This window comes from Gymnogyps californianus, chromosome 2 (assembly GCF_018139145.2).
Source record: "Gymnogyps californianus isolate 813 chromosome 2, ASM1813914v2, whole genome shotgun sequence".
Classification (NCBI taxonomy): Eukaryota; Metazoa; Chordata; class Aves; order Accipitriformes; family Cathartidae; genus Gymnogyps; species Gymnogyps californianus.
Genome location: NC_059472.1, coordinates 114,749,059 through 114,776,834, shown reverse-complemented (window position 1 = coordinate 114,776,834; position 27,776 = coordinate 114,749,059). Strand labels below are relative to the sequence as shown.

General features: G+C 44.1%; 1 protein-coding gene across 1 annotated transcript in view; it reads left to right on the top strand.

Annotated features, from left to right (window-relative positions):
* Nucleotides 1-27,776, top strand: part of AOAH (acyloxyacyl hydrolase) — an 86,435-nt gene that overhangs the window by 799 nt on the left and 57,860 nt on the right. The window contains exons 3-5 of the mRNA XM_050891947.1: nucleotides 15,166-15,261; nucleotides 19,817-19,877; nucleotides 20,984-21,083. Of these exons, the coding sequence (XP_050747904.1) occupies nucleotides 15,166-15,261; nucleotides 19,817-19,877; nucleotides 20,984-21,083 (257 nt within the window). The remainder of the gene's footprint in view (nucleotides 1-15,165; nucleotides 15,262-19,816; nucleotides 19,878-20,983; nucleotides 21,084-27,776) is intronic.

Genomic DNA, 27,776 nt, shown 5'->3' with positions numbered 1-27,776 from the left:
TCCTTTATCTATTTCAACAGCTGTACTACAAAATACTCATAGTTTTTGGCAAAATAATCACTGAAGATTTTGCAAGGCCAGCATGGGGTCTGGAGTTACTTCATGATTTTGATTTTGAGTGGCTGCTTCCCAAAGTTCATGTTTTTGCTCTGCAGGGAATGGCATCTGAAAAACTGGCTTTAACGTCGGTAGGTCTGGGACCTGGAAACAAAGTGTTATGGGGTCCTAGTGTTTGTTAGGGTTCACGATGCATTTTGCTTAACTGCAGGAAGGCATGGTTTCCCTCAGACTCACCCAGGGTCTCCTCATTGACTTCATTGCCTGGGAAACTATTCTTAAGAATAGTTGGTCCATGCTTGGGCCAGAGAGCTTTGTGGTCTGGATGGTCATCTCTGGAGAGCCAAGTTGCAAGGGCTGTTTCCTGACATTTCCTTTCCTTTTCGCAAGCGCACGCATCTGCATGACCCATACTGAACTGGGGCGAGCGTGTTTGGACAACCCCCCTCTCATGTGACTTGGTGATGGTGGTTGTCCTGGTTTTGGCTGGGACAGAGTTAACTTTCTTTTTAGTAGCTGGTACAGTGCTGTGTTTTGGATTTAGTGTGAGAGTGATGTTGATAACACTCTGAGGTTTTAGTTGTTGCTAAGTAGCGCTTATCTTAAGCCAAGGACTTTTCCGTTGCCCATGCTCTGCCAGCAAGCAGGTGTGCAAGAAGCTGGGAGGGAGCAGAGCCGGGGCAGCTGACCTGAACTAGCCAAAGGGGTATTCCATACCATGGAACGTCATGCCCAGTATATAAACAGGGGGGAGTTGGCCGGGCGGCGCAGATCGCGGCTTGGGAACTAACTGGGCATCAGTCAGTGGGTGGTGAGCAATTGCATTGTGCATCACTGTTTTTTTTTTCCCTCCCCCCCTTCCTTTTTTGTTATATTCCTTTTCATTACTATTATTATTATTATATTTCATTATTCCTATTTTTAGTATTATATTTTACTTTAGTTATTAAACTGTTCTTATCTCAACCCACGAGTTTTACTTTTTTTTTTTCCTTTCCTCCTCCTCACCCCACTGGGAGGGGGAAGGGGGAAACGGCTGCGTGGTGCTTAGTTGCTGACTGGGGTTAAACCACGACAGTGGTGATCTGCACAGCAGCTATAGCTGGGGATATCCTGTAGCCTCAGCTGACTAAGTTATTCCCAAAGCAAGACCAGTAACACCAAAGTCAATGTGAACTGTGGGTGTCTCTGCACCAGAAATATACCCTTGGCATGAGACTCTGTATACCTAGAGAGATGCGGTAGCTTATACTTTTTATGTGAGCAACCGTTAAATGATGGATATGTCTTGTGCATTATGATGAAACGTTTTATTTTGTCTTCTTTTAGCTTTTCAGGGCACTTTTGTGCTATAAACATAAACCCTGTCACTGTTCTCCGTCCTTCAGAAGGAAATATTTCCTTTCAGCCCGAAATTATTTTCACTGTGGCTCAGGGAACACAATTAGAAATAATAATCCTAAACTTGATAAAAACAGGTTTTTGCCTCACTTCCGAGCCGTCCACAGTGCCTCTGCAGACTTTGGTGCCGGCGAGGCAAGGTGAACTGAAAGCGGAGCAAAGTCGGGGCGGTGAGGCTTGCGCAGCCCCTGCCAGGGTTCAGCCACCAGCCAGAAAATGAGAGCGAGTCGTGAAAAGCAGAAATGGCTGTCAGGGACTGGCCTTGTTTGGGCTGGCAGCCATGCAAGCAGTGACCGAGCAGCTGCCAGAGCGAGACGGAAGTGGTGGTTTTTAGTGGCGAGGTCTTTAGGCAGCTATAGTTTTGATGACACAGGAAAGGGGGTGAGTGTGCTCGCCTGTAGGATTTTTACAGTGGTGTTTTTTAAATGTCAGGTGTGAGCGTTATCTGCCTTTTCCATCCTATTGACCCAGCAAGGCTGTAAATTCCTAAAGTGACTGCACATTGCATTGAAGTTGCTTTGCACAAGATAAATTGTGCTTTTTTTTCCTCCCAAAGGGAGGAAGGCTGCGCCAGCCCTGTTGCTGGCACCACCAAGCATCTCCCTGACATGTTTGTTCAGTGGGGAGACACCAAAAAAACTGCCTCCCACACTAGTTGCTCTCTCTGAGGTGTCCCTTCAGCTAAAAGCATCCACGTGAGCTCAACTCAGGACCAAAACAGACTGTCCACACCTCTGTAAACTGCAAGCTAAAAATGAAGCATGCAGAGCATTAAAACTGCACGGGCCGGGCCTGGCAGGGAGGGCTGGTGACTGCACGCAGCTAGCCCAGACGGCTGCCTCTGGGGTTTCACTGATTAGCTGCTCTCTCAACTAACTCTTGAAAACACCGACAAGCTATCTGTGTCTCTTTCTTTTCACAAGCGGGAAAGGGAAAGCACGGAGGAGCTGATGGTTACACTTGCCATGGCGTGGAGCAGGGGTAACGTCAGTTCTTGCAGCTGATTCAGTGACCAGCCCTCCTAGGAGCAGAAATTAAGCCGAGATCATCTTCATCCGTAGGAGGAAGATTGTGATTTCCTTTCAACAGCTCGACCCCAGACCCTGCTAGCTCAGTTTGCCATCTGGGAAGGCATTGGGAGAGAGCCATGAGAACTTCCTCTATGTCTTCTTAGCCTTACAGATCGAGGCAGCATTTTTAATGTGAGAAATGCCTGCTGCCAAATGTATAGGAGATTTTCTCGAAGAAATGGACTTTTTCATGCAAGTTAAATGTGTGGTCAGGTGTCTAATATTTCAGAGTTACTTCCTTCTCTTTTCTCAGGAAAATGAGGTGGCTGCACATTGAATAGTCATTTCTGATCACTCCTGTGTGTGTACCACCTGCAACTATGATAGATTGCTATGTTAGTAACCAAAGCCGGTCAGAAAATGGATGCTCTTTCAGTAACAAAACCATGAAAATATTTTCCATTAAGCCTTTCCACTGGAAAGTATCACACTTCTTGAAATATTTAGAAATTATATGACAGGAGAGCGAAATCCAGTTCTGGTACCTCCGTTGAATGTGATACAACTTGGTTGCTTCCTTCTTCTGTTCCCCTTGCTAGCGGCGCTCCCTGGGTAGGCACCATCTCCCCCAGTATATTCTGGTCATACTGGGAAAGCGGCTGGATGCTTCAAGGGACTCCCCTACCCTTAGCACATCCTGGGAAATGTATTTTGGGTAGGCATCTATGTGCCGATATGGAATAGGGCTGGAGGAGACGAGGGTGTGCGTCCAGTGAGGTGCCACAGCAGGCTGAACAATTCAGATGGCTCATAGGGGGAGGCTGGCCAAAAGATTTCTGCTTTCAGATTGTTACTTGTCTAAAAAAGAAGGTGACTCTTTTATGGCAAACTTAATTGTGTTAGAAAACATTTAGACAGAAGTTTTAATATCAGCCTCAGTAACTATAGAAAAAGTCACATCATTTTTGCTGCATTTTCTTGAAAAATTTGGCTGCTTCATTCAGAGAAAGTCTTTTCATAATTGACTTGGAGTAAAAATAAAGCATCCAGAAAGTGTTCCCACCTAAAAAAGGATTTAATACTACTGCCTTTTAGAATTATGGAAAAGAGGGGGAAAGGACCTGATGATAATCCTCACGGCCACAAGATCAGATGTAGCATACCTAAGCAGTTCCTAACCATCTGCAACCTGATCTTAAATGGATACATGGTCTTTCTTTGGCCCTGTCACTAGAAGAATTTTCCCAACATCTGACAGTCTCTCTTCTCCATCAGTGTTTACTGCCTCTCCAGGCTGGAAAAATGCCCCCCTTTTTGCATACCGTGAAATCAGCTCAGGCCCTTCCTCTGGACCTCTTGTGCTCTTTGCATGTGATATATTCTTCTGCTTTTTCCTTATGGTAGATAAAAGGGCTTTAGTAAGTTTTCCTATATGCAAAGGCCCATGAAGCTGTTTTTCCTCATGAAAAGATGGTGAGTTTTTCCTCTGTGCACTGGTTTAGGAGCTGGATGCTAGGTCTGGTTTTCATTTCTGGGTTTGTTACTGACTGGCAGTACGGCTTAAGGGATTTATTCAGGATGAGACCTAGAAACCGTTTTGCTAGGTGCAGCCTGACAATTTCAGTGGGGCATCCTGAGAACAAGATGCTATGTATTTTTCTCTCAAAAATTAAGTATGAATGAGCCCTTCAGATACTCAGGTCTTTGACTTTCCCCATCTCTCAAATGAGGAAAATACTGCCCATTTCACAGGGCAAGCAAAGTTTTATTTAAGTTAATGTTAAGGTACCCAAAGACAGTACAGTAAGACTGGTAACTGTTGACACTGGTATTAATGTTTCATCACACCTAAGATCATGTTCTTTATTTTTCTACTATTTCTGATTAATTTTTAAAGGTTTTATTCCACACCTCCCACCACCCCGAATTATGACAGAGCCCTTAAAGGATCTTTGCAAATTGTCCTGTTCTCTGGCAAAGGTGACTTCATCCAGAAGTATCTGAAGCAACCTCAGAAAAGGCAGTAGCTGCCCTGGAGGACGCAGAAAGCAGGGGAGACACTGAAAGGCAGGAGGGAACTGCTGTATTCATCTCTCTTCAACACGGTGAAGAAAGGAAATTTGGGGAATTGCAGATCAGTCAGTTAAACATCAATTCCTAGAAAAATCCTGCAATAGTTAACAAAACTTTATAAAAACACCTTTCAAAAGTAAATATGAGTAAGAAAGAGCCTCACTGGATTCATCAAGGAAAAACAGTGTCAGATCAATCTAATTTTCTTTGCTGATGGGATAATGACACGTAGACACAGAATAAGTAGTAGATGTTACAGCCGAGCTTTAGTAAAGCTTTTGGCACCACCTCAGCACTAATCTAATGGCTGAGAGATATGTGACATTGATTAAGCTTCTATAGGGCAGGACAAAACTGGTGGGTGGTCTTGTTCAGAGAGTGAGTACGAGTGGCTCACTCCCTAAGTGGAAGAATGTACAAAATGAGGTCTTTCTCGGACCTCTGTTTTGAACACAGTATCATTCCATATTTTCATTAGCCAGGATAATGAAATAGTGTGCTATTAAATTAGCAGCTCATATAAAGCTGAAAAGGTTTTCCATTACAATGGAGGACAGGATTAAATTCAAAACAATCTTGAAAACTGGGAGTACGTGCCCCCAGAAAAGATCATTTCAATATGGGTATGTTGAAGAAACTTCAGCAGAAATAGTCAATGACACATGTAATGGATGAGGAACGACCAGCTGCGTAGCACCCCTAGGGAAGATCATCTGGGCTTGTAGTGGCACAATGATGGCATGCTGTCACAAAGAACGCACACACTGTGTACACCGAGACATGTGAACAAAAGTTAGCTTGCAAGACACGTGAAGTAACCCGCTACCTTTCTCAGCATTCACAAAGCCCCAGAGGAATTTCTGCCTTTCCCTTTTGGGACTGTGCATCAAGAATGATGCAGAGTGACAGGAGGTTTCAGAGCAAAACAAACATAAGCTATAAAGAAAGACTGAATAAATTAGAGTTAATTGGTCTAGAGAAGAAAAACTTGAGAAAAGACATGATATCTGTCCTCAAAAACATTAAAGGGGTGATCCATTCTCCAGGTTCATAACAGATATAGCAAGAAATAACAGAAATGGATACCAGGAGGGACATTCAGGTTAGGAAGAAAGTTTTCTAATGGTAATGATAAGTAATCACTGTCATCAGTTCCTGAGAAGGCTGTAGAAGACCTCATTAGAGGTCTTAACAGATCTGTGTCTACCCTGTCCCTTAGGACTGGCATAGATGCCATAGATTAGCTGCTAGGGCAGAGGCTTGTGTAAAAGATGGCTTCTTCCAGGCTGGCTTTTCAGGGGTTCTGCGCTGTGATGGCGAGAACAATTTGCAAATAGCAGGGTTTATTTATTTTCTCCCCAGCAGCAGGCTGCCCTGCTCCTTTTGCTGATTAACTCTAGCTGCCCTTTTTGGAATGAGACAATTAGTCAGGAAGCACTCAATACAGCCGGAGAGCAGCGCTTTCCATCTTCCTCGCTAGCGAGCGGAGATCCGGTAGGTCAGCAGCCGGGGAAGCAAATTTCCCCATCTTTGTGCTCGATACAATGCCATTCTCAGCAACCTTTGCGGGTCACCTCTTCCATTCACCCATCAGCACATAATTCCTAGCGTATGAAGAAGCATGTTTTTGAAACATATTTTCAGCTCTGATTACATTAAAGAACGGATGTTTCTGAGCTTCCCAGCAGCGTAAAACGCCGACGTCTACCTGCGTTGATTTGTGTGATAGCCAATGTCCTCAACGGTTTGCCTCCATCTAGCTGTGCATGAGTGCAGGGATGAAATATGCCCTGCGGAGTGGCAGCAGGACTGGTGGCGTTTGGAGTTCCCAATAACTTCACACAGTGGAACATGCCAAATGGAGTTGGAGGCTTTTAATAACTGCGCTCAGACAAAGTGGCTGTGCATGCATTGTCTGGGGAGGCACCACGACAGAACGTGTAATTTACAGCTCAGTGAGTCCTGTAAAAAGGCCATGCCCAACATCAACGTAGCACCACAATGTATTTTACTCTGAAGGGCTGGGAATCGACTTTGATTACAGCTAAACCAGTGCCAAGCTGCAGCACCTCTGTTCACTTCAGCGACATTGCTCAGTTTACTCAGTGGCAAAATTTGGCCTGATGATCAGTAATAAATACTAAATTTGACCATAACATTTTTTCCTGTGATTATACTTTGGATAGAAAAACCACAGGCATGTGAGTAGTACAGTAGAGACACTAAAGCAACTATTAAATAGGAATATTTTCTACAGGGATTCATATTTTTCAGCAACTGATGATAAAAATTTCATTTTCAGAATCATTCCAAGTCTTACTGAGAGTTTATAGTTGTAAAATGCAAATATATCTATTGATCACAATAAAAAGATGTGCTTAGCATACCAACATATATACATGTATGTGTGTGTAAATACACAATCATATATATTTCTATGTGCATTTGTAGACATGGGTAGTCTTGTACATTTGACATTACTCATGCTTGCCTTTAGTATAAGTTTTCTTTGATAATCTTATTTGTTTAGTATTGATTGTCTGTTTGGTTGCTGATTGCCACAACATGTGTCCCCCCCACTCTTTTTCATATGTTAGCCCTATACAGAACTTCTGCTTATGTTTAAGGCAATCACTTTCAGTGGTTTTAGGAACTGAATCTGAAACAAGTTTTGTGCATTCAGAATCTTAAAATGGTCAAACCTTTGTGACAAGGATGAAGTTATCCAGTTACATTAACTCCCCCTGCCACCATTCAGGCTTCAGTAAATTTTTAATACCCTTTCCTGATTTGGAGAAGAAAAATATGTTAATGGCACACATACATAAACTTTTTTTTCTATTAATTAATGCAGAAAGCATTTCCATTGGAAATGCCTAGGGTTATAGATTTTGTTAAACAGGGCTCTTTAAAGTGTAATGTAGGAAACACTAGGGATACATTTGGCTGGCAGGTATGGATACCAGAGTCTTCTGCTAGATGAAACTGAATTTTCTGTACCAGCCTGACTGTATCAGAGTCCTCATTGGGTGTCTTAAGGAAATAATAATGAATGAGTAGAGCTCTGAGGTTAGGGGTCTGAAGTGGCTCACTGTTATTGCGTGAGTAACAGAAATGATAATTGATATGCCAGGGTTTGCTGGTTTTGTTAGAGCCGCAATGCACTCAAAATAGTGCTATATTGATATTAATATTTCAAAAATGTCTTTAGCCAGTATATTATATGTAATTTTATGCCCAGTAACAGGTTTGGTAATAGTGTACCATTCAGCATTTCCAAGATATTTTATGTTGCTTAGCAAATTTAAGGGGAAAAGGTCTTGTATATGCCAACATATTTGAATATGGATACCTATAATTATATTCCATCACTTCAGTATCTCTATGAAATACATTAACACTGTAAATGGAATAGGAAGCAAAGTCTGAGTTAAAAGACTTTTACACTCAGATCCCTTTCTAAATTACCTTTCAAAGCAACAAATCCTCTGCCTGTATACGGGAAAATAACCATCCTAACTTTGCATATACAGTTATGTCATATGAGCTGAATATTTCCACGCTGGAATGAAATCTTGAGGTTATAAAGGGTTGTTCTTTGAAAGTATCAGCTTGGTGCTGAGAAGCAGCGAAAGAAGGCAAAATGAGTATTGGGAAGTATTAGGAAAGGAATATATGGTGAAAAAGAAAACATTCCTGTATTGTAACTTTGCATATCCATGGTCTGCCTGCACCTAGAATACCCACGTGCATGTCCCCACCTCAGAGGAGAAAACCTTATTTCTTATTAGTTCCCCATGTGAATGCTCTTATTTCAAACAGGAATGTCTTGCTCCCGGTTGAACTGGAACTGGATTAGATGAATTTGGAAAGAGGTGTTTTTACACCAGATCAACAGCATCTGCACAAGGAGTAGCAGTACCATCTTTTGTAGACAGGCTCTGGGGACTCCTCATCTGTAGGCTTTAAGAGATGCATTGGAGCCTATGATCATCTATAAATAGAAGAAGCAAAGACTGTGTTTTGGGAAAACCTTCATCTTCTATATAAAACCAGGAATGTGATAGATGGGTTCATTTATACAGGGGCTTGCTGCTGCAGACAGATACTTGAGGCAGAGGTTTGCCGCTTTGCCAAGCAAGGCTCTGGCTTCCTGCTCCACCGGGAGCGAGCAGGGTGACCACAGCCTGGCCGGCAGGGTTTGCAGAGAGCTATCTGCGTCCAAGGCCACTTTTTTTGGCTTAATTCCTCCTTGTGCTCCAGGGAGTACATTTAATTTATGGCTGGGGAACAGCGATATGGCTGGAGGGGCAAGAAATTTCTCCAGCACCCAGGAACATGAGCAAAGGACGGCAAAGGAGGATGTGCTGGGTGCCAGAAATCCCATTTAACAGAGTTTTACTCAGACAAATATATCTCCAAATCTGAAACTTAGAGAGGCAGCTTTCACTATCCAGATGCTTCTTGACATCCCTAGGTATAATTCTAATTATAGAGCCTTTCAAACGTGAGCGGCAGGAGTGGATTAAGTTAAATAGTCCGCTCAAACTGCCAGAGGCTTTACAGCTAAGAAATGAATTTCTCTAGCTCTGATTTTATTATTGGGGTATGATTTTTTTTCCGAGCTTATTGGAAATGTCATTTTATTATTACACGCTATTTTCAAATACATGGAGAGAAGTAGTTCTTGACATGTGAGTTTTCAGATTACTGCTGCTGAGCAAAATGGTTATGGTTTTCTCTTATCTCTTCAGAAATTAATAGCAGATGGGACAAACTATCGCTAAAAGAGACAGACATTTTATTAATACCAGAGTCTAGTTTCTAATGGCTGGTAGGCATTATAATACCAATGAATTTCTTCCAGAGAAAACATCCTTCAGCCTGTCAAGGCATTGAAACCTATTATTGAAGTGCGACAGCAGAGTCAATTTATTGAAACTTGTTTCTAAAGAAAATCATGTGCAACTATAAAAAATTTAGAGCTTTTTTTAACCTTTAATTATGAAGCCTATCTACATTGCCTTATATGTGCCCAGCTCATGATGAGAAATAAGTCGCATCTGAATATCTACTAAATTAAAAGCAAGCAATAGTTACTAATGACTGTCCAGATCTGGAGGTGCTTTTCTACTGATTCCGGAGTATTAAAAAGTTTATATTCTCACACACATCATAAGTAATTAAAGCAGTGAGATTTCTACAGTCAAAGACAGCTGATTTTGCCCTGTCCTTTTTAGCTAACTAATTATTTTCCATTTTTAGCCAGCAGAATTAAGACCCATTAAAGGCTAGGATAACTGGTAAGCATTTCTGATGATATTTGGTGTGCAGGGAGATTTCTGTTGATTTTGTTAGAGGGTAGTGGCTTCTTATGCTGCAGCCAACAGTGAATTCTTTTTCTGCCACTAAATCCAGAGGAAGATGATATATATGATTAAAAAGAGAGCAGGTTTGTAGTAGGACTGAGGATAGTCTGAGTTAACTTTAGTTTATAGACACTAAACTCTTGCGGTTTTACCTATAGCCCAACACAGGAGATGATAGGTTCTCCTAGAGGATAAATCTGAATTACTGGGAGGAGCATGTTTTTATCAAAAAAAAATGGGGAGCCTGGGTCGGATAGAGCCCCTGGACTACAGTGAGTCCCCTTTGACATTCCTCCTCCCTCCTCCCAGCGTTCAACCCTTTTCCTGAGTAATTTACAATCTCCAGCCCAAAAGCTGCTCCTGATGACATCAGCCTAAATGAAAGCCTTTGAGGCCAGCAGAGCCCAAACATAAGTGGGCATCCCCTGGGGCATGGCCCATGGCGGAGCAATAAGAGGTGCCAGCAGACCACGAGGAGTAAGGAGAGGCGGACCAAGGGCACCTGATAAAAGCCCAGGGATATGGGGTAAACAGAGAGCAGATCAGCCGATGGCACGTGTTGGTGGCACGTGTTCCCAGGGAGCACCTTTCCCACTGGAGGGCAGGAAGACTCCCCAAATTCGGGTCCAGAGACTTCAGCCACGGCGCCTGAGGCTGAGGATGCCCCAACTGGAACCGCAGACCCCTTTGAAAATCAGTTAAGACTTTCTTTATCGGCTTGTCCTGTGAAGCGTAGTGTTTTGTCTGGAACAAGTGCATTTGCGGGGGAGCATTTGAATAACCGAGGTGTGGTCTGCGGGTGCCCGAGGCAGGTAGGGTGTAATAGCATGACCAGAAGCATCGTCTCTGTGATAGTAAAGACTAGTTTATGAGCGCAAACATTTTGAAGTTCAGCTCTGTGGGTTTTTCCCAAGCAATCAGGCTATTATTATTGTTATTTATATTCATATCGCATCTAGTAGTAGCCCAAGGTACTGCATTAAGTACTGCACAAACTCAGCGATGGCTCTGTTAATTCTCATGCGAAGCAAATCTCCCTTTGGGCCTGGTTCGATAGACACAGAAGTGTCTAACTGACTTAATCAACATGAAAAATTTCCATTTAATTGCTGGGAGACTGCTCCATGAATAGGGTTACCTGCATGACTGTGTTTGTGATTAAGAATTCTGTTTCTATTCGGCAGAGCTGAACCAAAAATAGCTATTTTTTTCCCCCCCTTCTGTGGCACTTTGACAAACATGAGAGAGAAACTCACAACTCCAGTGGAGGCTGTCTTCTTGTATAACAGAGGAAATGGAAACACCAGGGGTATTTTTATCCTCAGCCCAACTTTTTGGATTTCGAGCACTCAGGCTGTTTGTCCATAAGCCGCTTTCCCTGCACCGACTCTGCTGGAGGCGAGAAGACCTCGCTGCGATAATGAAAATGAGAGTCACGGGGGCAACGTCTGAGTCAGAGAGAGAGGAGCCTCTTTGCACCCCCACCCTGAGACAAATCATTAGGCAGGCTGCTGAGCCTGCACTTGGGGTGAATAACCCTATTGCAGTGTAAAAGCGATGCACTGAGGTGCGGCAGGGCCGAGCGCTGCAGCCGGAGGCAAACTCTTTCCTCGTCTGCTGGGGAAGGCGTGGGGCCGTGTCGTGAGCTGGTCTCTCCCGTTGCGAGAGGGTCGACTTGTTGCATCGATGTTTTTATCAGGCCAGCTTTTACCCTGAAATAAAATCCCTCCTTGCAGCGCTGGAGCCAACATTTTGGCACCCGAGGATGCCGTAACTGAAAGCAGAGACATTGCGGAGGTTGATTTCTGCTCGTGGCTGGAGCAGGCCCGCCATGACACAGGAAGCACGAGCCATGGTGTGGGCGGCGGGGGGAGGCGGGCAGCGTCCCACTCCCAGTGGCAGCAGTTTGCAAGCTTCATTGCAATGGTGCACAGCACCCTCTGGTCCCACAGAGGATGAAGGGGTGCCGGAGGCGGGAGACAGACTTTTAGAAAGCTGGACCCAGCCGGAGCCCCCCATTCCTGTGCTGCTTGGCGGGGATGCCCAGCAAGTGGGGCGGGTGGAAGAGGCAGTCGAGAGGGGACAGGGAGTTGGGGACCAAGAGAGAAGGACTCTGTCCTCTCTGCAAAGTGTCTGGCAGGCCCTGGCTGAAGGTGCAGGAGCACTGGGTTACACAGCACAGACAAAATGAGCATCATTTCTCTCTGTTGCAGTCAGTGACACTGTCAGTTCCCTGGCGTGATGAGTTACTGAGCTTCAGGGACATGACATCCCAGATCCCTCCAGTTTTCATCTTCCCCCCTGGGTCTGAGCTCACGCCTGTGCTCACAACAGGGGCTTTTCCCCCGCTTCGCATCCAGACTTGCAATTTTGCAGTCTGGTCAGGCCATCCTACTCCTCAAGCAGTGTTGGCGTCTGCTCCATCGCTGTTGCCCGCTTGCCCCTGTGCTCAGTTCTGCTTCAGCCTGTGTTTTGGGGACTGTCTGCTCTCCCAGCTCCTCTGCCCGCTGAAGCATTTTCCTCTGCTAACATTGCCAACCTCAGTGTCTCCCAAGTTTCCTTCTCCCCTCCTTATCTTCACCCCTCACGGACTCTTGGACCCGTGTCTGCTAAGCGCTGGCACATCCTCATTCATAGCTTCCTCAAGCTCCTGGTGCAAAAGAATGAGAGGTAAAACAACAAAAGCTGTCTTGTTTAGAAAATATCAAAGGACTAGCTCCTTCCTGTCTTTCTGCTTGGACTCCTTTTTGTCTTTCTGACTTCTAGACAGCAAGATTGTTAGATGAAGGCCTGACCTTGGTAAGAGAAGAAAGGAAGGCACAGAAAGAATATATAGTTTTGTGGTTAAGGCATCATTTTGGTCATTTAATTTTTCTGAGCCTCCATCCTCATGAATAAAACAGACACAGAAGGCAGGGGAATGGTAGTTCTGGTTGTCTGTGGGTTGATCATGTGTGTTAATAATATGGCCTTGTAAGAACCAAGTTATGCAATGCCTTTTAGGTGTGTTTCCAGTGTGTTTCAAGGATGTGCACCGCCATATCAGTGCTAAGTGATGGAGTCAGTCCAGCATGGCTATGCCCACGCCACCCTTGCAAATAAGCCAGGGTCCGTTTTCTGTCTCTGGGGCCAGCACAGGGCATGGCTTGCACCCAAACAGCTGAAGTCTCTTGCACCCCTCAACTCCCCCCTGCCTCGACTGGGTGTCCTCACCCAAATGTGCTCCTGGGACTGGTTCCTAGCACAAGCACAAGCATTGCCTGGGGCATGGCATGGGATAAGGCTGTGCTAACGCACCTGCTAGTGGTTAAACAGGGACCAGCTGGCCCTGGGCTGTTCTTTGAGCCCAAGTCCTGAGCACGCTTTACCCTCCAGCTTGGATGTCCCCTTTGATTTTAGTTTGGGTCTTTATTATTCTACTTTTTTTTTTTTCTTTATGAGCTATTGTGTTTTAATTAACTGTTAATTCCTTGGGCTAGCCTCTGGCTATTTTTGCGGGGGGGGGGGGGGGGCGGGGAGAGGGAAGAAGGAATGACCTACTTCAGGGTTTTTTCTTGGTTGTATCTGTCTCCATTTATTTTCCTATTCTTTTAGGCTGACTGGAGGTAATGGCTCTTAGCATGCTTTATAAATCATTCTGCAGAGGACTTTGAGTGAGCGTTTTATTTAATAAGTATGGAGAAGTGGGCTTTTATCCCTGCAAAAGAGGTGGCAAGTTCACTGTAATTTCCATTGGATTACTGTATTTGGGGTAGAAGAAGTAATAGAAGACTCAAAGATATTGGTCTTATAGCAAGTTCCAATTGTATTACCTCCTCTTTGACTTGCTACTTGATCCATAGGAGCATCAAAGTTATTTACGTTGAAAAACAGCACTTTGATTTAATAGCACATAGGCAGGGGTACTTGGAAGGAATTTAAAAGCTCACTTTGAAGAGTTGTGCCAGTCTGAAAACCTGAACATTAATGCTCTTGAGGTTTGGAAAAAGGTGGATGTGGATCTGCAGCCACATCCAGATGCTGCAGCTCACCTCCCTTTCTAGACTGTGTCAGAGCAAGTCCTGAGAGCTGAGATTTCTTGCAGAGGGGAGGCAACAGGGTTCAGCTACAGGGATATCAAAGAGAAATCTTTATTCAGGCTGCTGGAAACTGGCATCCTGGCTCCTTGTCTCCTGGCTGCCTGGGATACCCCCCTCTGTTACACAGGCTCTGAGTCCAGGCAGGGACCTCACTCTGGCTGCCAGGTCAGACTATATTGGTCAGACTTTGCATCACCAAAGGTGGCTTCTTTATAAAACGGTGAAGCCACTACAGAAAGAGAGAGCACAATGCTGGCCTACAGCAATTTAAAATTGACTTGAAGTGAAGCGCTTATGGTCATCAAGTGGATTTTGAATGATTGCTATGTGGGGATCACATTGAACCTACTTCATCACAAAAATATCAGAAAAAGTGCTGCACAATCTCAAGAAATGCTTCACTACAGTGTGCAAGTTCTTGGGTCTCAGCCACAGCTAGTCCCAGCAACTAGGCTTTAGCCCTGCTCACGTCCACATTAGCTATGAGAAATAACCAGCTTTGTAGGTCATAGGAAATGGTTTCTTTCCAACCACAGAAGGAGAGCAGAATGAACTCTGAAGACATTTTGGCTTTAGCAAATGCGTAGCTGGGCCCAGCAGCCCTGTGCGTGCCAAGCACCACTGGGCTTCAGAGGAACGTCTGTGAAGAAATGATGCCATGGATGCTTTGTGGTGGTCAGCACATACATCTGCTTTGTGATGTCTCTTCTTCACGCAGTCACACCCGTTTGTTTTTCAGTTTCGGTAGCTCTCTGTGTGGCTTGTGCGCAGAGGTATAGAAGTCCTATCAAGTACGGACCTGTGCCTTTTTTCTTGTGAGAAATAACGAGAGAGCAGGTGGCCAAGTGGGCAGTTGTAACAGTGGCTGTCCCCCCGGCTCCTTGATTTTCATCCTTGAAAGGATGGAAAATTGTTTTTTCAGGAGCAGCATCCAGTGCTGTAAAAGCCAGGCTGTTCTGTGCGCTCCTCTGGCATTGGCATCCTCTATGTGACAACTTACAGGTTTTGAATAAAGACAGAAATTCACAGGTATTTTTTTCCCTTGAACACTCATCTGCCATGGAGCATCTCAAGAAATGAAATGCCCCACGATGCCTGAAATACTTCTGTGGCGCAGGGTGCTTCATCACACTTTGCAGATAACCATATTCGCTCTTTTTGTTTGTTTGTTTGAAGGATGTGTGCTTGTGGTGTCTGTAATTGAACAGCTTGCACAGTGGCACAACAGTACAGTAAAGGCAGCCGTGGAGAGACTGTGCAGCTACATACCTGGTAAGTACCAAATAATATGCCATATGTTATGTTGGTACTGCTGTATTTCACTGTTAATTAAAAATTCACATGTGGAGTTTGAAAAAGCTTTATCCACTTCTCGTGCAGCATCTCAAATGAATGTAGCTGACAGATAGCAAGGTGCTATCTGCAGGGAAGTCAGTGGTGTAGCTCACTTGGCTTCTGAGCTGGGATTTTGTCCCAAAGTTAGAATGAATGGGGTTGCGTTAAGCTCACATGCATGTGAGCACCAACACATGCAGACCCCTTCCCTCCCTTTTTTCTCCACTTTGTCTCTTTGTTAGCAGCTTAAGAATAGATTCACTGTATGCCCAACCACTCCTCTTTCTTGTTGATATGGGTCTTTATAGCAACTGTGAAGATGAAAATGTTTTCAGCAGATATAGGAAGCCTCTATTGTAAAATCTCAAAAATGAGCTGAGGTTGACAGGTGTAAGATGTGAGCATTTGGTCTGCACAGAAAAGCTATTGAAATGTAACTGATGATACAAATTCCAAAAGTGATAGCTATTCCATATGAATATATGTAGACTCCCCTTTTTCTGCTCCTTATTTTATCTGCCCAAAGGAGCTTAGCTGTCCAAATGCACATCCCTAAATAGAGAACAATTTGAGTGCCAGAATAGCTTTGTGCCTCATAGACCAATCCTATAACTATTTAAGTAACTAGATCTCACATTCATTATATCTTTTTAATGCTATGAATGTAAAAAGATGGCTTAGGATTCTTCATTAAAAAGTCGTTTATATAGGATTTCACGAATTGTATCTCTGAGAAACCATCTTGCTCTGTAGACCCTAGTTTCACAGAAGATGCATGTAGAATATTAATTCCCTCCTTTCCAAGAAAGGATTTCCCGATGCAGGATGGGGCAGGGAGGTAATTGCTGGGATTCATTCATTGATAGAATGATGCTTATCTGATTTCTATTCCATAAGTCATATCCTCAGTGTTTTAAATTACAGGCACATAACCATGAAGTTACAATTAGAAGTGCTGATCCTGCTATTAAAATACAATTTTCTTCTTTGAAATATGACATGCTAGCTCTATGTTCATGATTCACTCAGTGGACCTTGTTCCGCTGACATGTCAAGATATTTCTTTTCAGCTGCCATTCTTTACACACATAAAATCCTATTATCCCTTTAGTTAAATCTGTATAATCCAGTTACCTTCTATGAGATGCATGGATACACCCAATAGAAAAAAACTGACCCTGAACTTGAAAGGAGTGAAAAATCCTATGGATTTTGTGGGAATACAGTGTAACCCGATTTATCCTCTCCCAGGAGGTGAACGCTGCAGCCCAGCAGGAATTAACAGCTGCTTCTTGCTGCTTGAAACAATAGAAAAGCTTTGGATGCTCATGAGGAGCAAACCTGCTAAAGCAGGCCATGCCATTTCACCTGAAGGAACAATTTCATTATTATATACATGCCTACAATTGATTGCAAGAATAACAGCAACAAATTCATGGCAATGGGGCTTTTCCTAGGGCCAAAAAGGAAACAAGAACTCGTGTGGGTTTTTTTAAGGGCCTCCTATAATTTCGATTACAATCAGGTTGGGGTTGGATCAAGCCTTCAGTGAAGTTATACCATGTTCAAGAACAAAAAATGTTTAGAGAAAAAAAAAGAGAAAAATTCAGTACCCGTCAATCCCACTCAATCCCATAGGCTGTGTAGAAAATGCAATCGCATCCTTATTTATATGGAAATATTTGCAATGTGTGTAATTCAAGCGACATGGCCAACAAACCTATGAAAATAAGAACAGTAACACCATGAGTGAAAGAGGCTCTTGAGCAAACAGAAAGGCCAGATCTGGGAGAATGGGCAGTATTTACCGTGTAAAAGACGTTGTTAGCAAGAACGTTTGTTTACCTGGATACTGGCTGTCTGCCTGATGCAACAGAGTTGTCTGATACCCAAAATGTGCTTTGAGACCGTCTGCCTCCGGCATTGCCTCTGAGTCATGCTCTGCTTCTGTGTTGTGGCCACTGCTGTGTAAACACCTTAGAGCTCAAGTGGAAATGGCAACATGATTAATACCATCTTTCTTGCAAATATTTATCCTCTGGGATTCAGCCAGAATTTGTGTTTCTAGGACTACCAAGCTATAGAGGAAAACCCTCCGGATTTTTATCAAGGAAGAACAGGGCAGTTTAGGGGATCTCTTTTACCTAAAGCAGGGCAAAAGGAAGTACACTCTAAATTTTCTCTAAATTTTCCAGCATTTAGTTTGGTTTAAGCTCTTCTCTTGCCCCTGAACACTCAAAGTTATTCATCATCATCTCTCCCTCTCTCTTCCCCCCCCTTCTGACTTACGCAGCTTCTTCCTAACAGAGCTTTCTCTCTGCAATATCCTCTCCTTGTGTGTGTTAGCAGAGCCGGAGGTTTCTGAACGCATGAATGCGGGCTGGCTCAGAGGGCAAGTCCTGTAAACACTGCCCATGGCTTAGGGCTGTGTTGCTGGAAGCCAAAGCCTGAATGGCATCTCTATTGTCCAAGAGGACTCTATGTGCCCAACAATAATTTTATGTTATTGCTGTTCTTTTTGCCACCCATCATTCTTCCTCTTGTTACCCCATGGGGTAATTACCTGTCAAGCTTCCCCTATGTGTAAGGAAATCAGTGCCTAGAAATCAGTGTGACCAGCAGACCCCCAACATCAGCTCCCCAGAGCTGACGGCCAGCCAAACCCTCCCCTTCTCGCAGCCACCGGTATGGGTTACAGCAGCCAGCTGGCTCCTCCAGGGCCAGAAACGTTATGGAAACCAACTGGTTTGGGAAAACTATAAGGACACCATCGCCTGCAATGCAGCAGGGAGGTGCTGAGGAAGCCAGCCACTTTCTCCTGCCAGCTACTATGGGGATCCAGGTGCCCCGCTGGCAAGCCTCATCAGAGGGTGTTTTAATCAGTGATGTTACCAAATGCAGGGTTATTGATGTCTGCGATGTCTTTCCTTCTAGGTGAACAAGAATAAAATCTAATTTTAGCCAGGAGACCAATTTTTAACTTGCAGATTGCTTCTAAAGAGCCAATAGAGAGGAGTTATGTGGCAAAGGAGGCAAAGAAATGAAGCTAATAACTTGATTGAAATAAAACACCTGGCATGGGATAAGAAAAATCAGCTATCGTAGTTATAGAAGCTGCCTGCAACACCATATGAGTAGGAGGGCGTTGGGGATATTATCTTTTCATTCCCTGCTATGCCCTTCTGGTCCCAGTCCTCCTTTCTCAGGGTACAGGTCGTTAGCCGGGGTGTCTGCAGTCCTGGCAGGAGAGCAGCCACCTTTCCCAGCTCTCATGGAGTGAGAGCACGCCCGTGTCCGCTGAGGGAGTCAGTGCTGCAAGGTTTTGTACCCTCCTCAGAGCAAAACTACCCACCTTGTATGCAGCAGACCCCCAGCCCCGGGCATGTCCAGCCTGACACTGGTTAAAATTCAATATTCAGCCCAAAGTTGGAGGGAAGGGGCTGCTTTGGGGGTTTCTAAGGCTTTTCTTTGGGAAAGATGAGGATACTCTATGTTCTCTTCCCCGAGTACAGGTAGTTATCTGTCTGGGTAATGGAGGTGCAAGAGAAAACAACATCTCTCAGGAATTTCAGGAGCTGCAAGTTTGTCGTTGCTGCACTTGCATGAACCTGCCTCTTCATGACTTTTCACAACACCACTCCAGCCAAAACAAGGCCTGACACCTCCTTTGCAGGATATGTGCATGGTTAACCAGCTCTCATCTGTTCAGGCCAAGAAACAGTCAATTTTCCTTCGTGGGAACTATCAGACCAGTGCTACCATCGTGTCCTACCTGTATTCAAACCCTCAATCTCTCCAGCAAGTGTCTTTGTTCGGGTGCGGGGACCACTTTTTTTACAACAGTACCTTAAAGAAATCTCTGATGAGCTGTGTTCTAGAGGGCATGGAGGGTATGCTTCACCCAGATTAAAGAAAGCCACCTGAGCCAGCATCCTGAAAAGCCACATGGCTGCAGGCTGTGAAAGGAAGCCAAATGAAAAGTGTCAAGTATTTGTTTGCATGCAATTACTCCTGCACAACTCCTGCTCTACACAAAACATGTTCTCTTAACTTGTACAAACTCCCAGAAGCTCCGAGGCAGCTCTAGCAGTAGCATCAAGCCCTACGTCACTTTCTGCACTTTGATTTATGTATTTGTTTTCTTTCTTCCTGCAAATCTACGGAGCTGTTTGTTGAAACTGCTTAGAAGATGCTGCAGCATGTATGATTTCTTTCGACTTTTCCATGATGCCATCCTCAGAACATTTAAAAAATGCTAGTTACCCTTTTTAGTCTTTATCATGTGGCTTGCCTAAAGCCAGAGAAGGGCTTTAGGCAAGGTTAGAAATTCAGGTTTTCCCATTCTCTAGTGCTATACCGAGGTCATAGATTCACACACCTTCCCCTAAGATAAATCAGCATTCATCTTAATGAACAAACTCCTGCTGTATTTTGACTGTTATAAAACCAGTTTCACCATGCTTAATTGCTTAAAAAAATTTGTATTTTCTAGAAAAACTGCAAGGTTTCTGTTATGTACTTGCTGAACTTTATGGACCACACATAGCTGAACTGTAAGTATTGCTGTGTCCTCTCAGGTCTTTGCTTAGTTTGTTCTTGACATGTACAGATGTACTGTTGGATTGACGTGCAGGGGTTTCATTCTTAAAATCACATTATTATTAAAGCAGAGATGCTTGAGAGTGATTCTGGTTTGGCATTTGGCACAGCTATTCCTGAGTGAATAAACACAGGCTGCCACTGGTAACCATTTTCATACTCCATTTGAATCTCAGATCAGGCCCACCTGATGTAATTACCTTTTGAAATTCAGCTCATTTGGCTGAGGGAGGAATTTGAATAACACGTGTGTGCGAGACAGGTTCTACAGAGTCACACTACTGTAATACTTGGCTCTTGCTTTCCCTTCTACCTTTAATCAAGCTTTCTAATTGTCAGCCCCTACATGCTCTCAGCCCTGACCTTGATACACACTCTTGGGGAAGCCTACTAAGTAATGTAAGTAGGTGATTAAAAAAAATAAAATGTAGGTCATTTTATTCCTCTTTGAAAGTTCTTAGTTTAATTAACAGAGCTTTTGCTAGACCTTCTTCCTCCTTAGGGTTTTTATTTTTATTTTTAAAACTAGCCAAGGGACTACAAAGTGCTTACAGGACTAAGAAGCGCTATAATCAAACATTTTAATTTAATTCCTGATTAGCCCAGAGGTGTGTCCCAAAAAGAAAGAAACAATCCTAGCACTTGTGCTTGGTGATTAAAGGTTAAGGATCTTTGAAGGATTTCTGGTTATTTTCTTGAGTTACTGATTGAACATTCATATGTGCCAAATTGCATATGCATTAATTTTAACCTTTAAATCTTTGTCAGACTTATGATTGATTAAAAAACAGAACAGTCATAATGTATTTGATTCAGGTGCTGCATATAAAGCACAGTGCTTTTTCATCATCCTAGGATCCAATTTTAAATGCTGAATAGGATGCCATGGCAGAAAATCGTTAGGACCCAACGCTGTGCTGAGCAGCGATTACGGGCCACAGCGAAGTGAGCTGAGGTTGTTGTTCGGCATTGGGGAGATTTAGCTTCCCATGGAAATAGCTTCTACTTTCAAGCACCCAGAAGAACATAATAGTCTTTGTTTTTACACCATTTCCTTCAGCATAGACAGGGAATTGAATGCCGATGTGGTCTGCCATTCCTTGAAGCTGTGTAAACAGGATCCAGGACAACCGCTTTGTCATCTCTACCCTCCTCCGAAGGTGAGTTGGTTTTCCACTTTTTTCAAAGCTACAGATTATGGAAGATCTTTTAAGCTGGAACTGAACAGAACCAAGGCTTCCAGTGCACATGCATTGTCTGGGAAATAAACTTCAACATTTTGAGCATGGACACTTTTAGAAAATGTCTGTTTGAATGTATGGTACATAACACACTTTAGCTGTGTGGAGCATGAACAACGTGGTTGTTGGAGAGTGGGAATTACAGGGCCAAATGCTCTTGTACCAGTCTGGGTCAGAGAAGAAGAAAATAAAGGGAAAATAAAATCTCACTTTCTCCAGACTTTATTGTTAAACAGTACAATAACCCCAAACCAGATACTCAGCTGAGGTTCATCTATACCACTGTGTTACCATGGCATGACGAGTTATCCCCGCATTGCCTGACCTACTGTGGCAGCCTGTGTAGGCATTAGTGACCTGCTGCAAAAGCAGGGCTATTTGACTTGGATTAGTCTGCAGTGCAAGAGATTTAAGCTAACGTGCATAATCTTTTGCCACAGGCTGGAAACATATTTAGTTACCACTGCTTTTGTGATGTACAGTTACTTGCTACACCACGGTAACTTGATTGCATGTCCTAGACCTTTGCTACTCGGACACATACATATCTGCATAGGTGTCTAAACAGATACAGGTTTTGGGGGGATTTTTTTGGTTGTGGGTTTGTTTTTTTTTCTCCAGTCATTGTGTAGCCCTGGTCACACTAAAACCTGTGAGTGATGGTGGTTGTTCGGCAGTGTCGAAGAGCAAGTGATTCACTTAGGCATCTATTTTTGGAAATCTTTTTTCCTGTGTCTGGATGGATAAAGACATGTTTGATTTCTAAAGGTTTGCATAAGATGTTTTACACAGGGCCTCATCCAACAGCCACTGAAATCAGTCAGAGCCTTTTTATGGGCTTCGGTGAGCTGTGGTTCATCTCCAAGATGGATTTAGTTCTGCCAAATACTAAGACCTGGAGAAACACTTGCCTTCCAAGAATGGCAGTAACATTTGTTTTATAGCAGGTGTGTGTCCCATAAGACTACTATGCTCCATGCTATGCCGACATAGAGATATACGGGTGTGCAACCAGGCAGGGGTGAAAGAAGATGAGTGCAGGCAGCAGAGAGGGCCCACACTAACTTGACTCAACCAGGATGTTGCCGAAACTTCATCAAACAAGTTCCTTCAGAAATCCTACATCTGAACTGATAAAACAGTTCGTGGATCCTTCCACCCTTCCCCAAGGTCCATCAGAGCTACCCTATTGCAAGCTCTCCATTCATAATTGCCAGGACTTTACTCACCCCACAAACATTTGTGAGTCTCCAGCACTTTCTGCCCTGGTAATTGCATGTTTTTTCCCTCCCCTGCACTTGTAACAGCAGCAGAGACCCTGTCAGTGACTGTGAGGCCTATTTTTTTTTTTTTTTTTAATTTAGGAGTCCTGAAGGTAAAGGTGAGAGTACAGCAAAGGCTGGCAGGCTCCCCCAGCCCACAGTGTAGCAGGTCACCCAGGAGGACAGCAGGAGCTGTAGCAATGGTGGCTGCACATGCACTGCGCTGCCAGCCCGAGAGTTACATTTTCATATGGACTTACTTGCTTGTGTGAGCGAATAAAGAGAAGTAGAAACCACTCTGCACCCTGACTTCTGCCAGTGTCAGAAGTGCCAGGTGCCTCTTGGAGTGAAAGAGGAGGCAGGCAACAAACTGCACTTAAAGAGAGGGATGGACCCTCTGTGACTGCACAGTGAGCTAGGCTAACAAGTCTGGAGAGAGGGGCTGTTTAAGCTGAGGTGGCTCCTGTGCAGAAATTAGAAGATCTGTGGTGAAATGCTTGGCCTATCAACCAGAGGAGACAGGATGTCACTTGTGGGGTTGCTGTCAAATCTTTGGTTAGCTCTTCCCGTCTCAGAGCAGGTGTGGGACCAAGCTGTTGAATCCTTCCACCTCCAGCAACAGCTCCAGCGACTGCACTTTCTGTAAGGAAAACAACTGAAAATAGGTTTTTTTGGTTTTGTTTTTTAAACAAAATTTGAACTCTCATTTACATGGCCTGGAAACTGTCCCTCTGAGTGAGTGGCTCAAGCAAACCCTCTCCCTTCCAAGTGGTAGTTAAATCCCTTTCTGTCAAGGTGTATTTGTTTCTCACCAAGAATAAGGGAACTCTACCAACAAGATTTTTCTGCCTCGACTATGCCCTCCTTTTTAGCTTGCCTGGTGCCCTGAGATGGCATGAGGAGGCTGGGGGAGATGGAGGAGAAGAGCAGTGCTTAAAGTTCATGCTCAAGTGGTTGATAAATTGCCCACAGTAACTCTGTGACAAGTCAGACTGAGTAAAGATGAATTATGGGTGAAAAAAATAATACACAGTCAGAGATGCAGATATACATAAAATGCGGTTTACCTCACATTTGCTTCTTTGGTTTGTAATTTGATTGATCACTTCAGTTATATGAGCCTGCAAATGTTGGCTCAGTCCCCTGCCAAGTGTTTGAACAAGACTTTAATACTAATGACTGTTTTGTTCAACTCTATTGATTTTCAGGTACTTCATTTATTCATTTAGACTTTTGGATGCCCATTTTCCCAGAATTAGTATCATATTTGTACTGGTGAAGGGAGTGAAATAAATACAGAGTTACTTGCCCTTATAAGGCAGTATAATGTTCAGGTTTTAATTGCCTTTAAGGTGGCAAATATCAACGCATAGATGGTTTTCAGTCAATAGTTTATTTTGTTCTGTTTCTGTGATGTTGTTCTAGTAAGATCGTGTGTATCGAGGAAGGAAGAGCCCCTGCTTCAGAGGCCTTGCAAACTATCTACATAATGAAGACACTGCAAGCCGAGTAAATGATATGTGCGTTATATTACATACTTCCCTGGTCTCTGACAAATTAGCCCAAATTAATTTTTTTGCCAACCTGCCTGGAGCCATTAGCACTCTGCAATTGTTCTAGGAGACTTGGCTCTAATTATTAATAAAAAATATTGCTCTGTTCGCACGGAGCACAATGCTCTCAGCGCGGAGCTGGAGGAGGAGAGCATCTAACCTGGGCGAGGGCGGCTCCGTTGCGGGGGCTCCCCAGGGGCTTGGGCGAGGTGGGCTGCCCTGCTGGTGGGCAGTTCCAGGAGCAGACCCCTGATGTTGGTGGGGAAGAGTGGAAGGGGCACTCGTGGCTCCTGGATCACCGGAGTGGCTGTGCAAGCAGATGTCACTCATAATGGGGTTCTGTGAGCCCCTAATTGCCACCAGTGGCCCGCAGAGCAGAGCCTGGGCCAGGGCTGGAAGTGCAGGTAGAGGTGCATGCATAGGCTCTCCTGGTGCATGTTTCTTGCCCAACAAGAGGTTCTTCTCTACCTTTAGTGTGAGGGTAGCAACACTGGGGACTCCTTCAAGTCAGGAGGCAAAATAATACGGTGCATCAGAATTGTAGGCTTACCATAGGTAGCTGAAAACTGGGCAGTATCTAAAGCTGCTGTAATATGCCTTGTGGTTTAAGCTACATCAACAACAGATACTCTAACATTGGCTGCAGCACCGCTCCAAAACGCTGACAGTGGGTACAGGTATCCAAGTTAGCTGGTGTAGGATGACTGGATATTTTTTTAGTCAAAAAAATTTATCAGCTCACATGGTGGAGGACTTTCTGCACCAGGTCCTGTGATATAGGACATTCCTCTAGCAAATGAAAAGGGCTGAAATAGGGTAAGGGGTTTTAGGCACTGCCTACCAAGCTCCCTTCTGGCCCTGGGAGCGAGCAGGTTTGCAGGAGATTATTCTCAGCTTGTCTCTAGATTGTTTTAAGCCAGCTGGCCCGTTCAGTTAAATGGCAATACTTTAATTGATTTTGTTGGGGCCAGAATAATGGCTCAACTTCAGCACTAGAGTTCTGCTGCTGGCAATTTCTTAAACGGTCTGTGTTGGAAGGAGCTTGTACTCTTCTTTCTGCCTTTCAGAGTGCCTCTTCTGCTCCCCATCAGTTTTCTGCTCCAGATTATTAGAGACCTTGTGGCTGCAGATTTTAGCTTAATCTCCAGTAGTAGGATTTTGCTGGGAGTCATCTTACGTCAGCAAAAATATACATATTTATGCTAATGTCATTTTATCTTACCAAAATAAGCTTCATTGCCACAAGCACTCAAGCTGGTTCATGTCCCCTCTATCAGGTCTTTCACTTACTTTGTAAAAAGCAAAAACTACATCCTCATGGACGTTACTGTGGCCAGCCTGCTCTTTGACAAAGTAGGAGCCAACAAGTTCTGGCTGGAAAAAAGAAACCCTTTGGGATTTAATAAAATAAAAATACTCCTGCTATTTCCTCTTGTTCCTCTCTCTCCTTCAGTGAAATGTGAACTGCTTCCCAGGAGCTGAGGCAGAACCAAACTCTGAGGTGGGAGTGCTTCTGCATCGCTGGTAAGAGCAGGCTGCGAGCCAAAGGTAGCCCTTGTGGCTGGGACCTGTTTCCTTCTTTTGAGAGCACAGGCTGTAAAGCAAGCATCTGGGAGGCAGACTAGGTCCTGGGGAGCAAGTTGCCCTCCATTTAGCCTTTCTTTTTGGAAATAGCTAAAATCTACTGAAATGTGAATTGTTTCTGCTGCAGTCAGAACTGAGCCCTGAAGAAACAACCTATAGACGAGCGATAGCAGAAGGCACAGTTTGAGCACTAGTTCTTCCTCTTTCACTTGTTTCTCACCATTTCGCTTGCTCCTCTTCATTGGCAGAAAATAAAATGCAAAACACAAAAACCCAACCAAAAAAACAAACAACCCCAAAAACGCAAACCACACAACCCCAACCTTCCACCAAATAAACCCATAGAAAACAGAGTGTCATGGGGTTTCCAGGGTGCTGTGTGCAGCTGTGTCGTACCTATGCAGAAGCTGCCCCAGGCAGGACCCCTGAAAACAAGTCTTGGGCAACCCACGGGCACAGTGGCATTTGGGGTGGGAGGCTGGCAGACAAAAGTGTGAGGACAAGGAAGCATTGCTCGTGGATGCTGTGTTTTGCAGAGGCAAGCTAGAAAAAGTAAATTTTGATTTAAATTATTTCATCTGGAACACACAGAGTCTAAGTCCAAAAGAAACAACCGGCATAAAATGAGCAGAAGTCAGAGTAATTGCCCTGGGAGGAGAAATGACTGAGTCAGGCTTCGCGTGTTTTAGATCTGGGCTTGCAGGGAAGGTCCCTATTTTGCGTCCAGAGCACATATCGTTCAGTTTGGCTGTCCCATGCAATCGTAAAGATTTCCCCTACAGCCTCTGGAAAGGTGAGAGTTGTAGAACAAATCCCAGTTTTGCCAGTGCTGTTTAACAAGCTTTGCAGCGTTTTGGTACCCTGGTATGCCTACTCCTGGTAAAAGGATGATGAAAATGAGTTAGAAGGGAAACTTGGAGTGTTTTGTAAATATTCACTCTCCTGGGAAAGAGCTGGCTAACAAGGGTGATAAATGAGAGATAATTAGAGTTGGTTCATGCATTTGTTTATGATGAGAAATAGATCTGTTTGTTTGCAATAAATTCATTACTGGGGATACATGGGCTCTGTGGAGAGCGTTGAAGGAAGGCAGTGAATGAAATCCCAGTGACCTTCCTGCCCTCAGCCCCATCCATGGTGTGGATATCTTGTGTACGCCAGGCGGCAGGGCTGCACCGATTTGGGCGGATGGCGCTGGCTGCTCCTCAGGACCTCCGCACACCCTCCGGGCAGCGGCTGTGAGTTCATCCATCAGCTGCTGGAGCCTAGGGACCCCCTTCCTCAGTGGTGTTTTCATGCCATGGGAAAGAGAGGAGGCTGCTTGCTAGCCAAGTTGCAGCAAGAGAGGTTGTATGGGCTGTATGGTCTTTGGTGGCTGGCTTGACATGCTGGTGTCAACCAGGGATTACAGGTGACCCATGAAACCAAGAGTGTTTTCTCCTGGATGGGTGTTTCAGCTGCCAGTCCTCCACAGCCCACCCTGGAGTCCTGGCTGAAGTAACTTCTGCAGCGGGAGAAGATCTCATCCTCAGCATTTCAGAGAGAGCATTTTCTACATGCAGGGGCAATTCAACCTTTCCTCCCTTGTTTTCTGCTTTCTGTGTGCAATATTGCTGTAGCTGTCTGAAGCATGCATTTCTCATGCTCTGCTGCTGAGAACAAGAAAAGTCTCTCCTCCCCTGCCCAGCAGAAAGGGATTGATAAATCCTACCTCTCTGGAAATTTTGCATCTATCATACTCAGTTTTAAGCCGTTTTCCTCATCTGTCTCTCAAGTTATTTTATTGCAGAAATGACAGCAGCTGGTAAAGTACAACATAACTATGGCAAATGCAAGATGCATGTTTGTTTTTGGGGACAGCAGTTGCCCAGGGGAAAGAAACTATGAAACAGTGTCTCGGCTCATTCCTAGCATCTCTCATCTATGTGTGACATATCCAGATTTTTATAAGGCTATAGACGCAATGAATTAAACATATATTAAGCACATATATTAATATGACACATACATTAAAAAACAATACCTTAGAAATCTGTGTTCCTTGCTGCTTATGCTTATTCTTCCTTATCCCTTTATATTGTTCACTATAAATTTTTGACCCTTGAATATCACGGTTAATTAATTTGCTTTAATCACTGCCTAAATCAATTATAATGACAAGCTACATTTTGTCCCCAGTAAAAAAATGTTGGTAATGGTTGCTTTAAATGCAA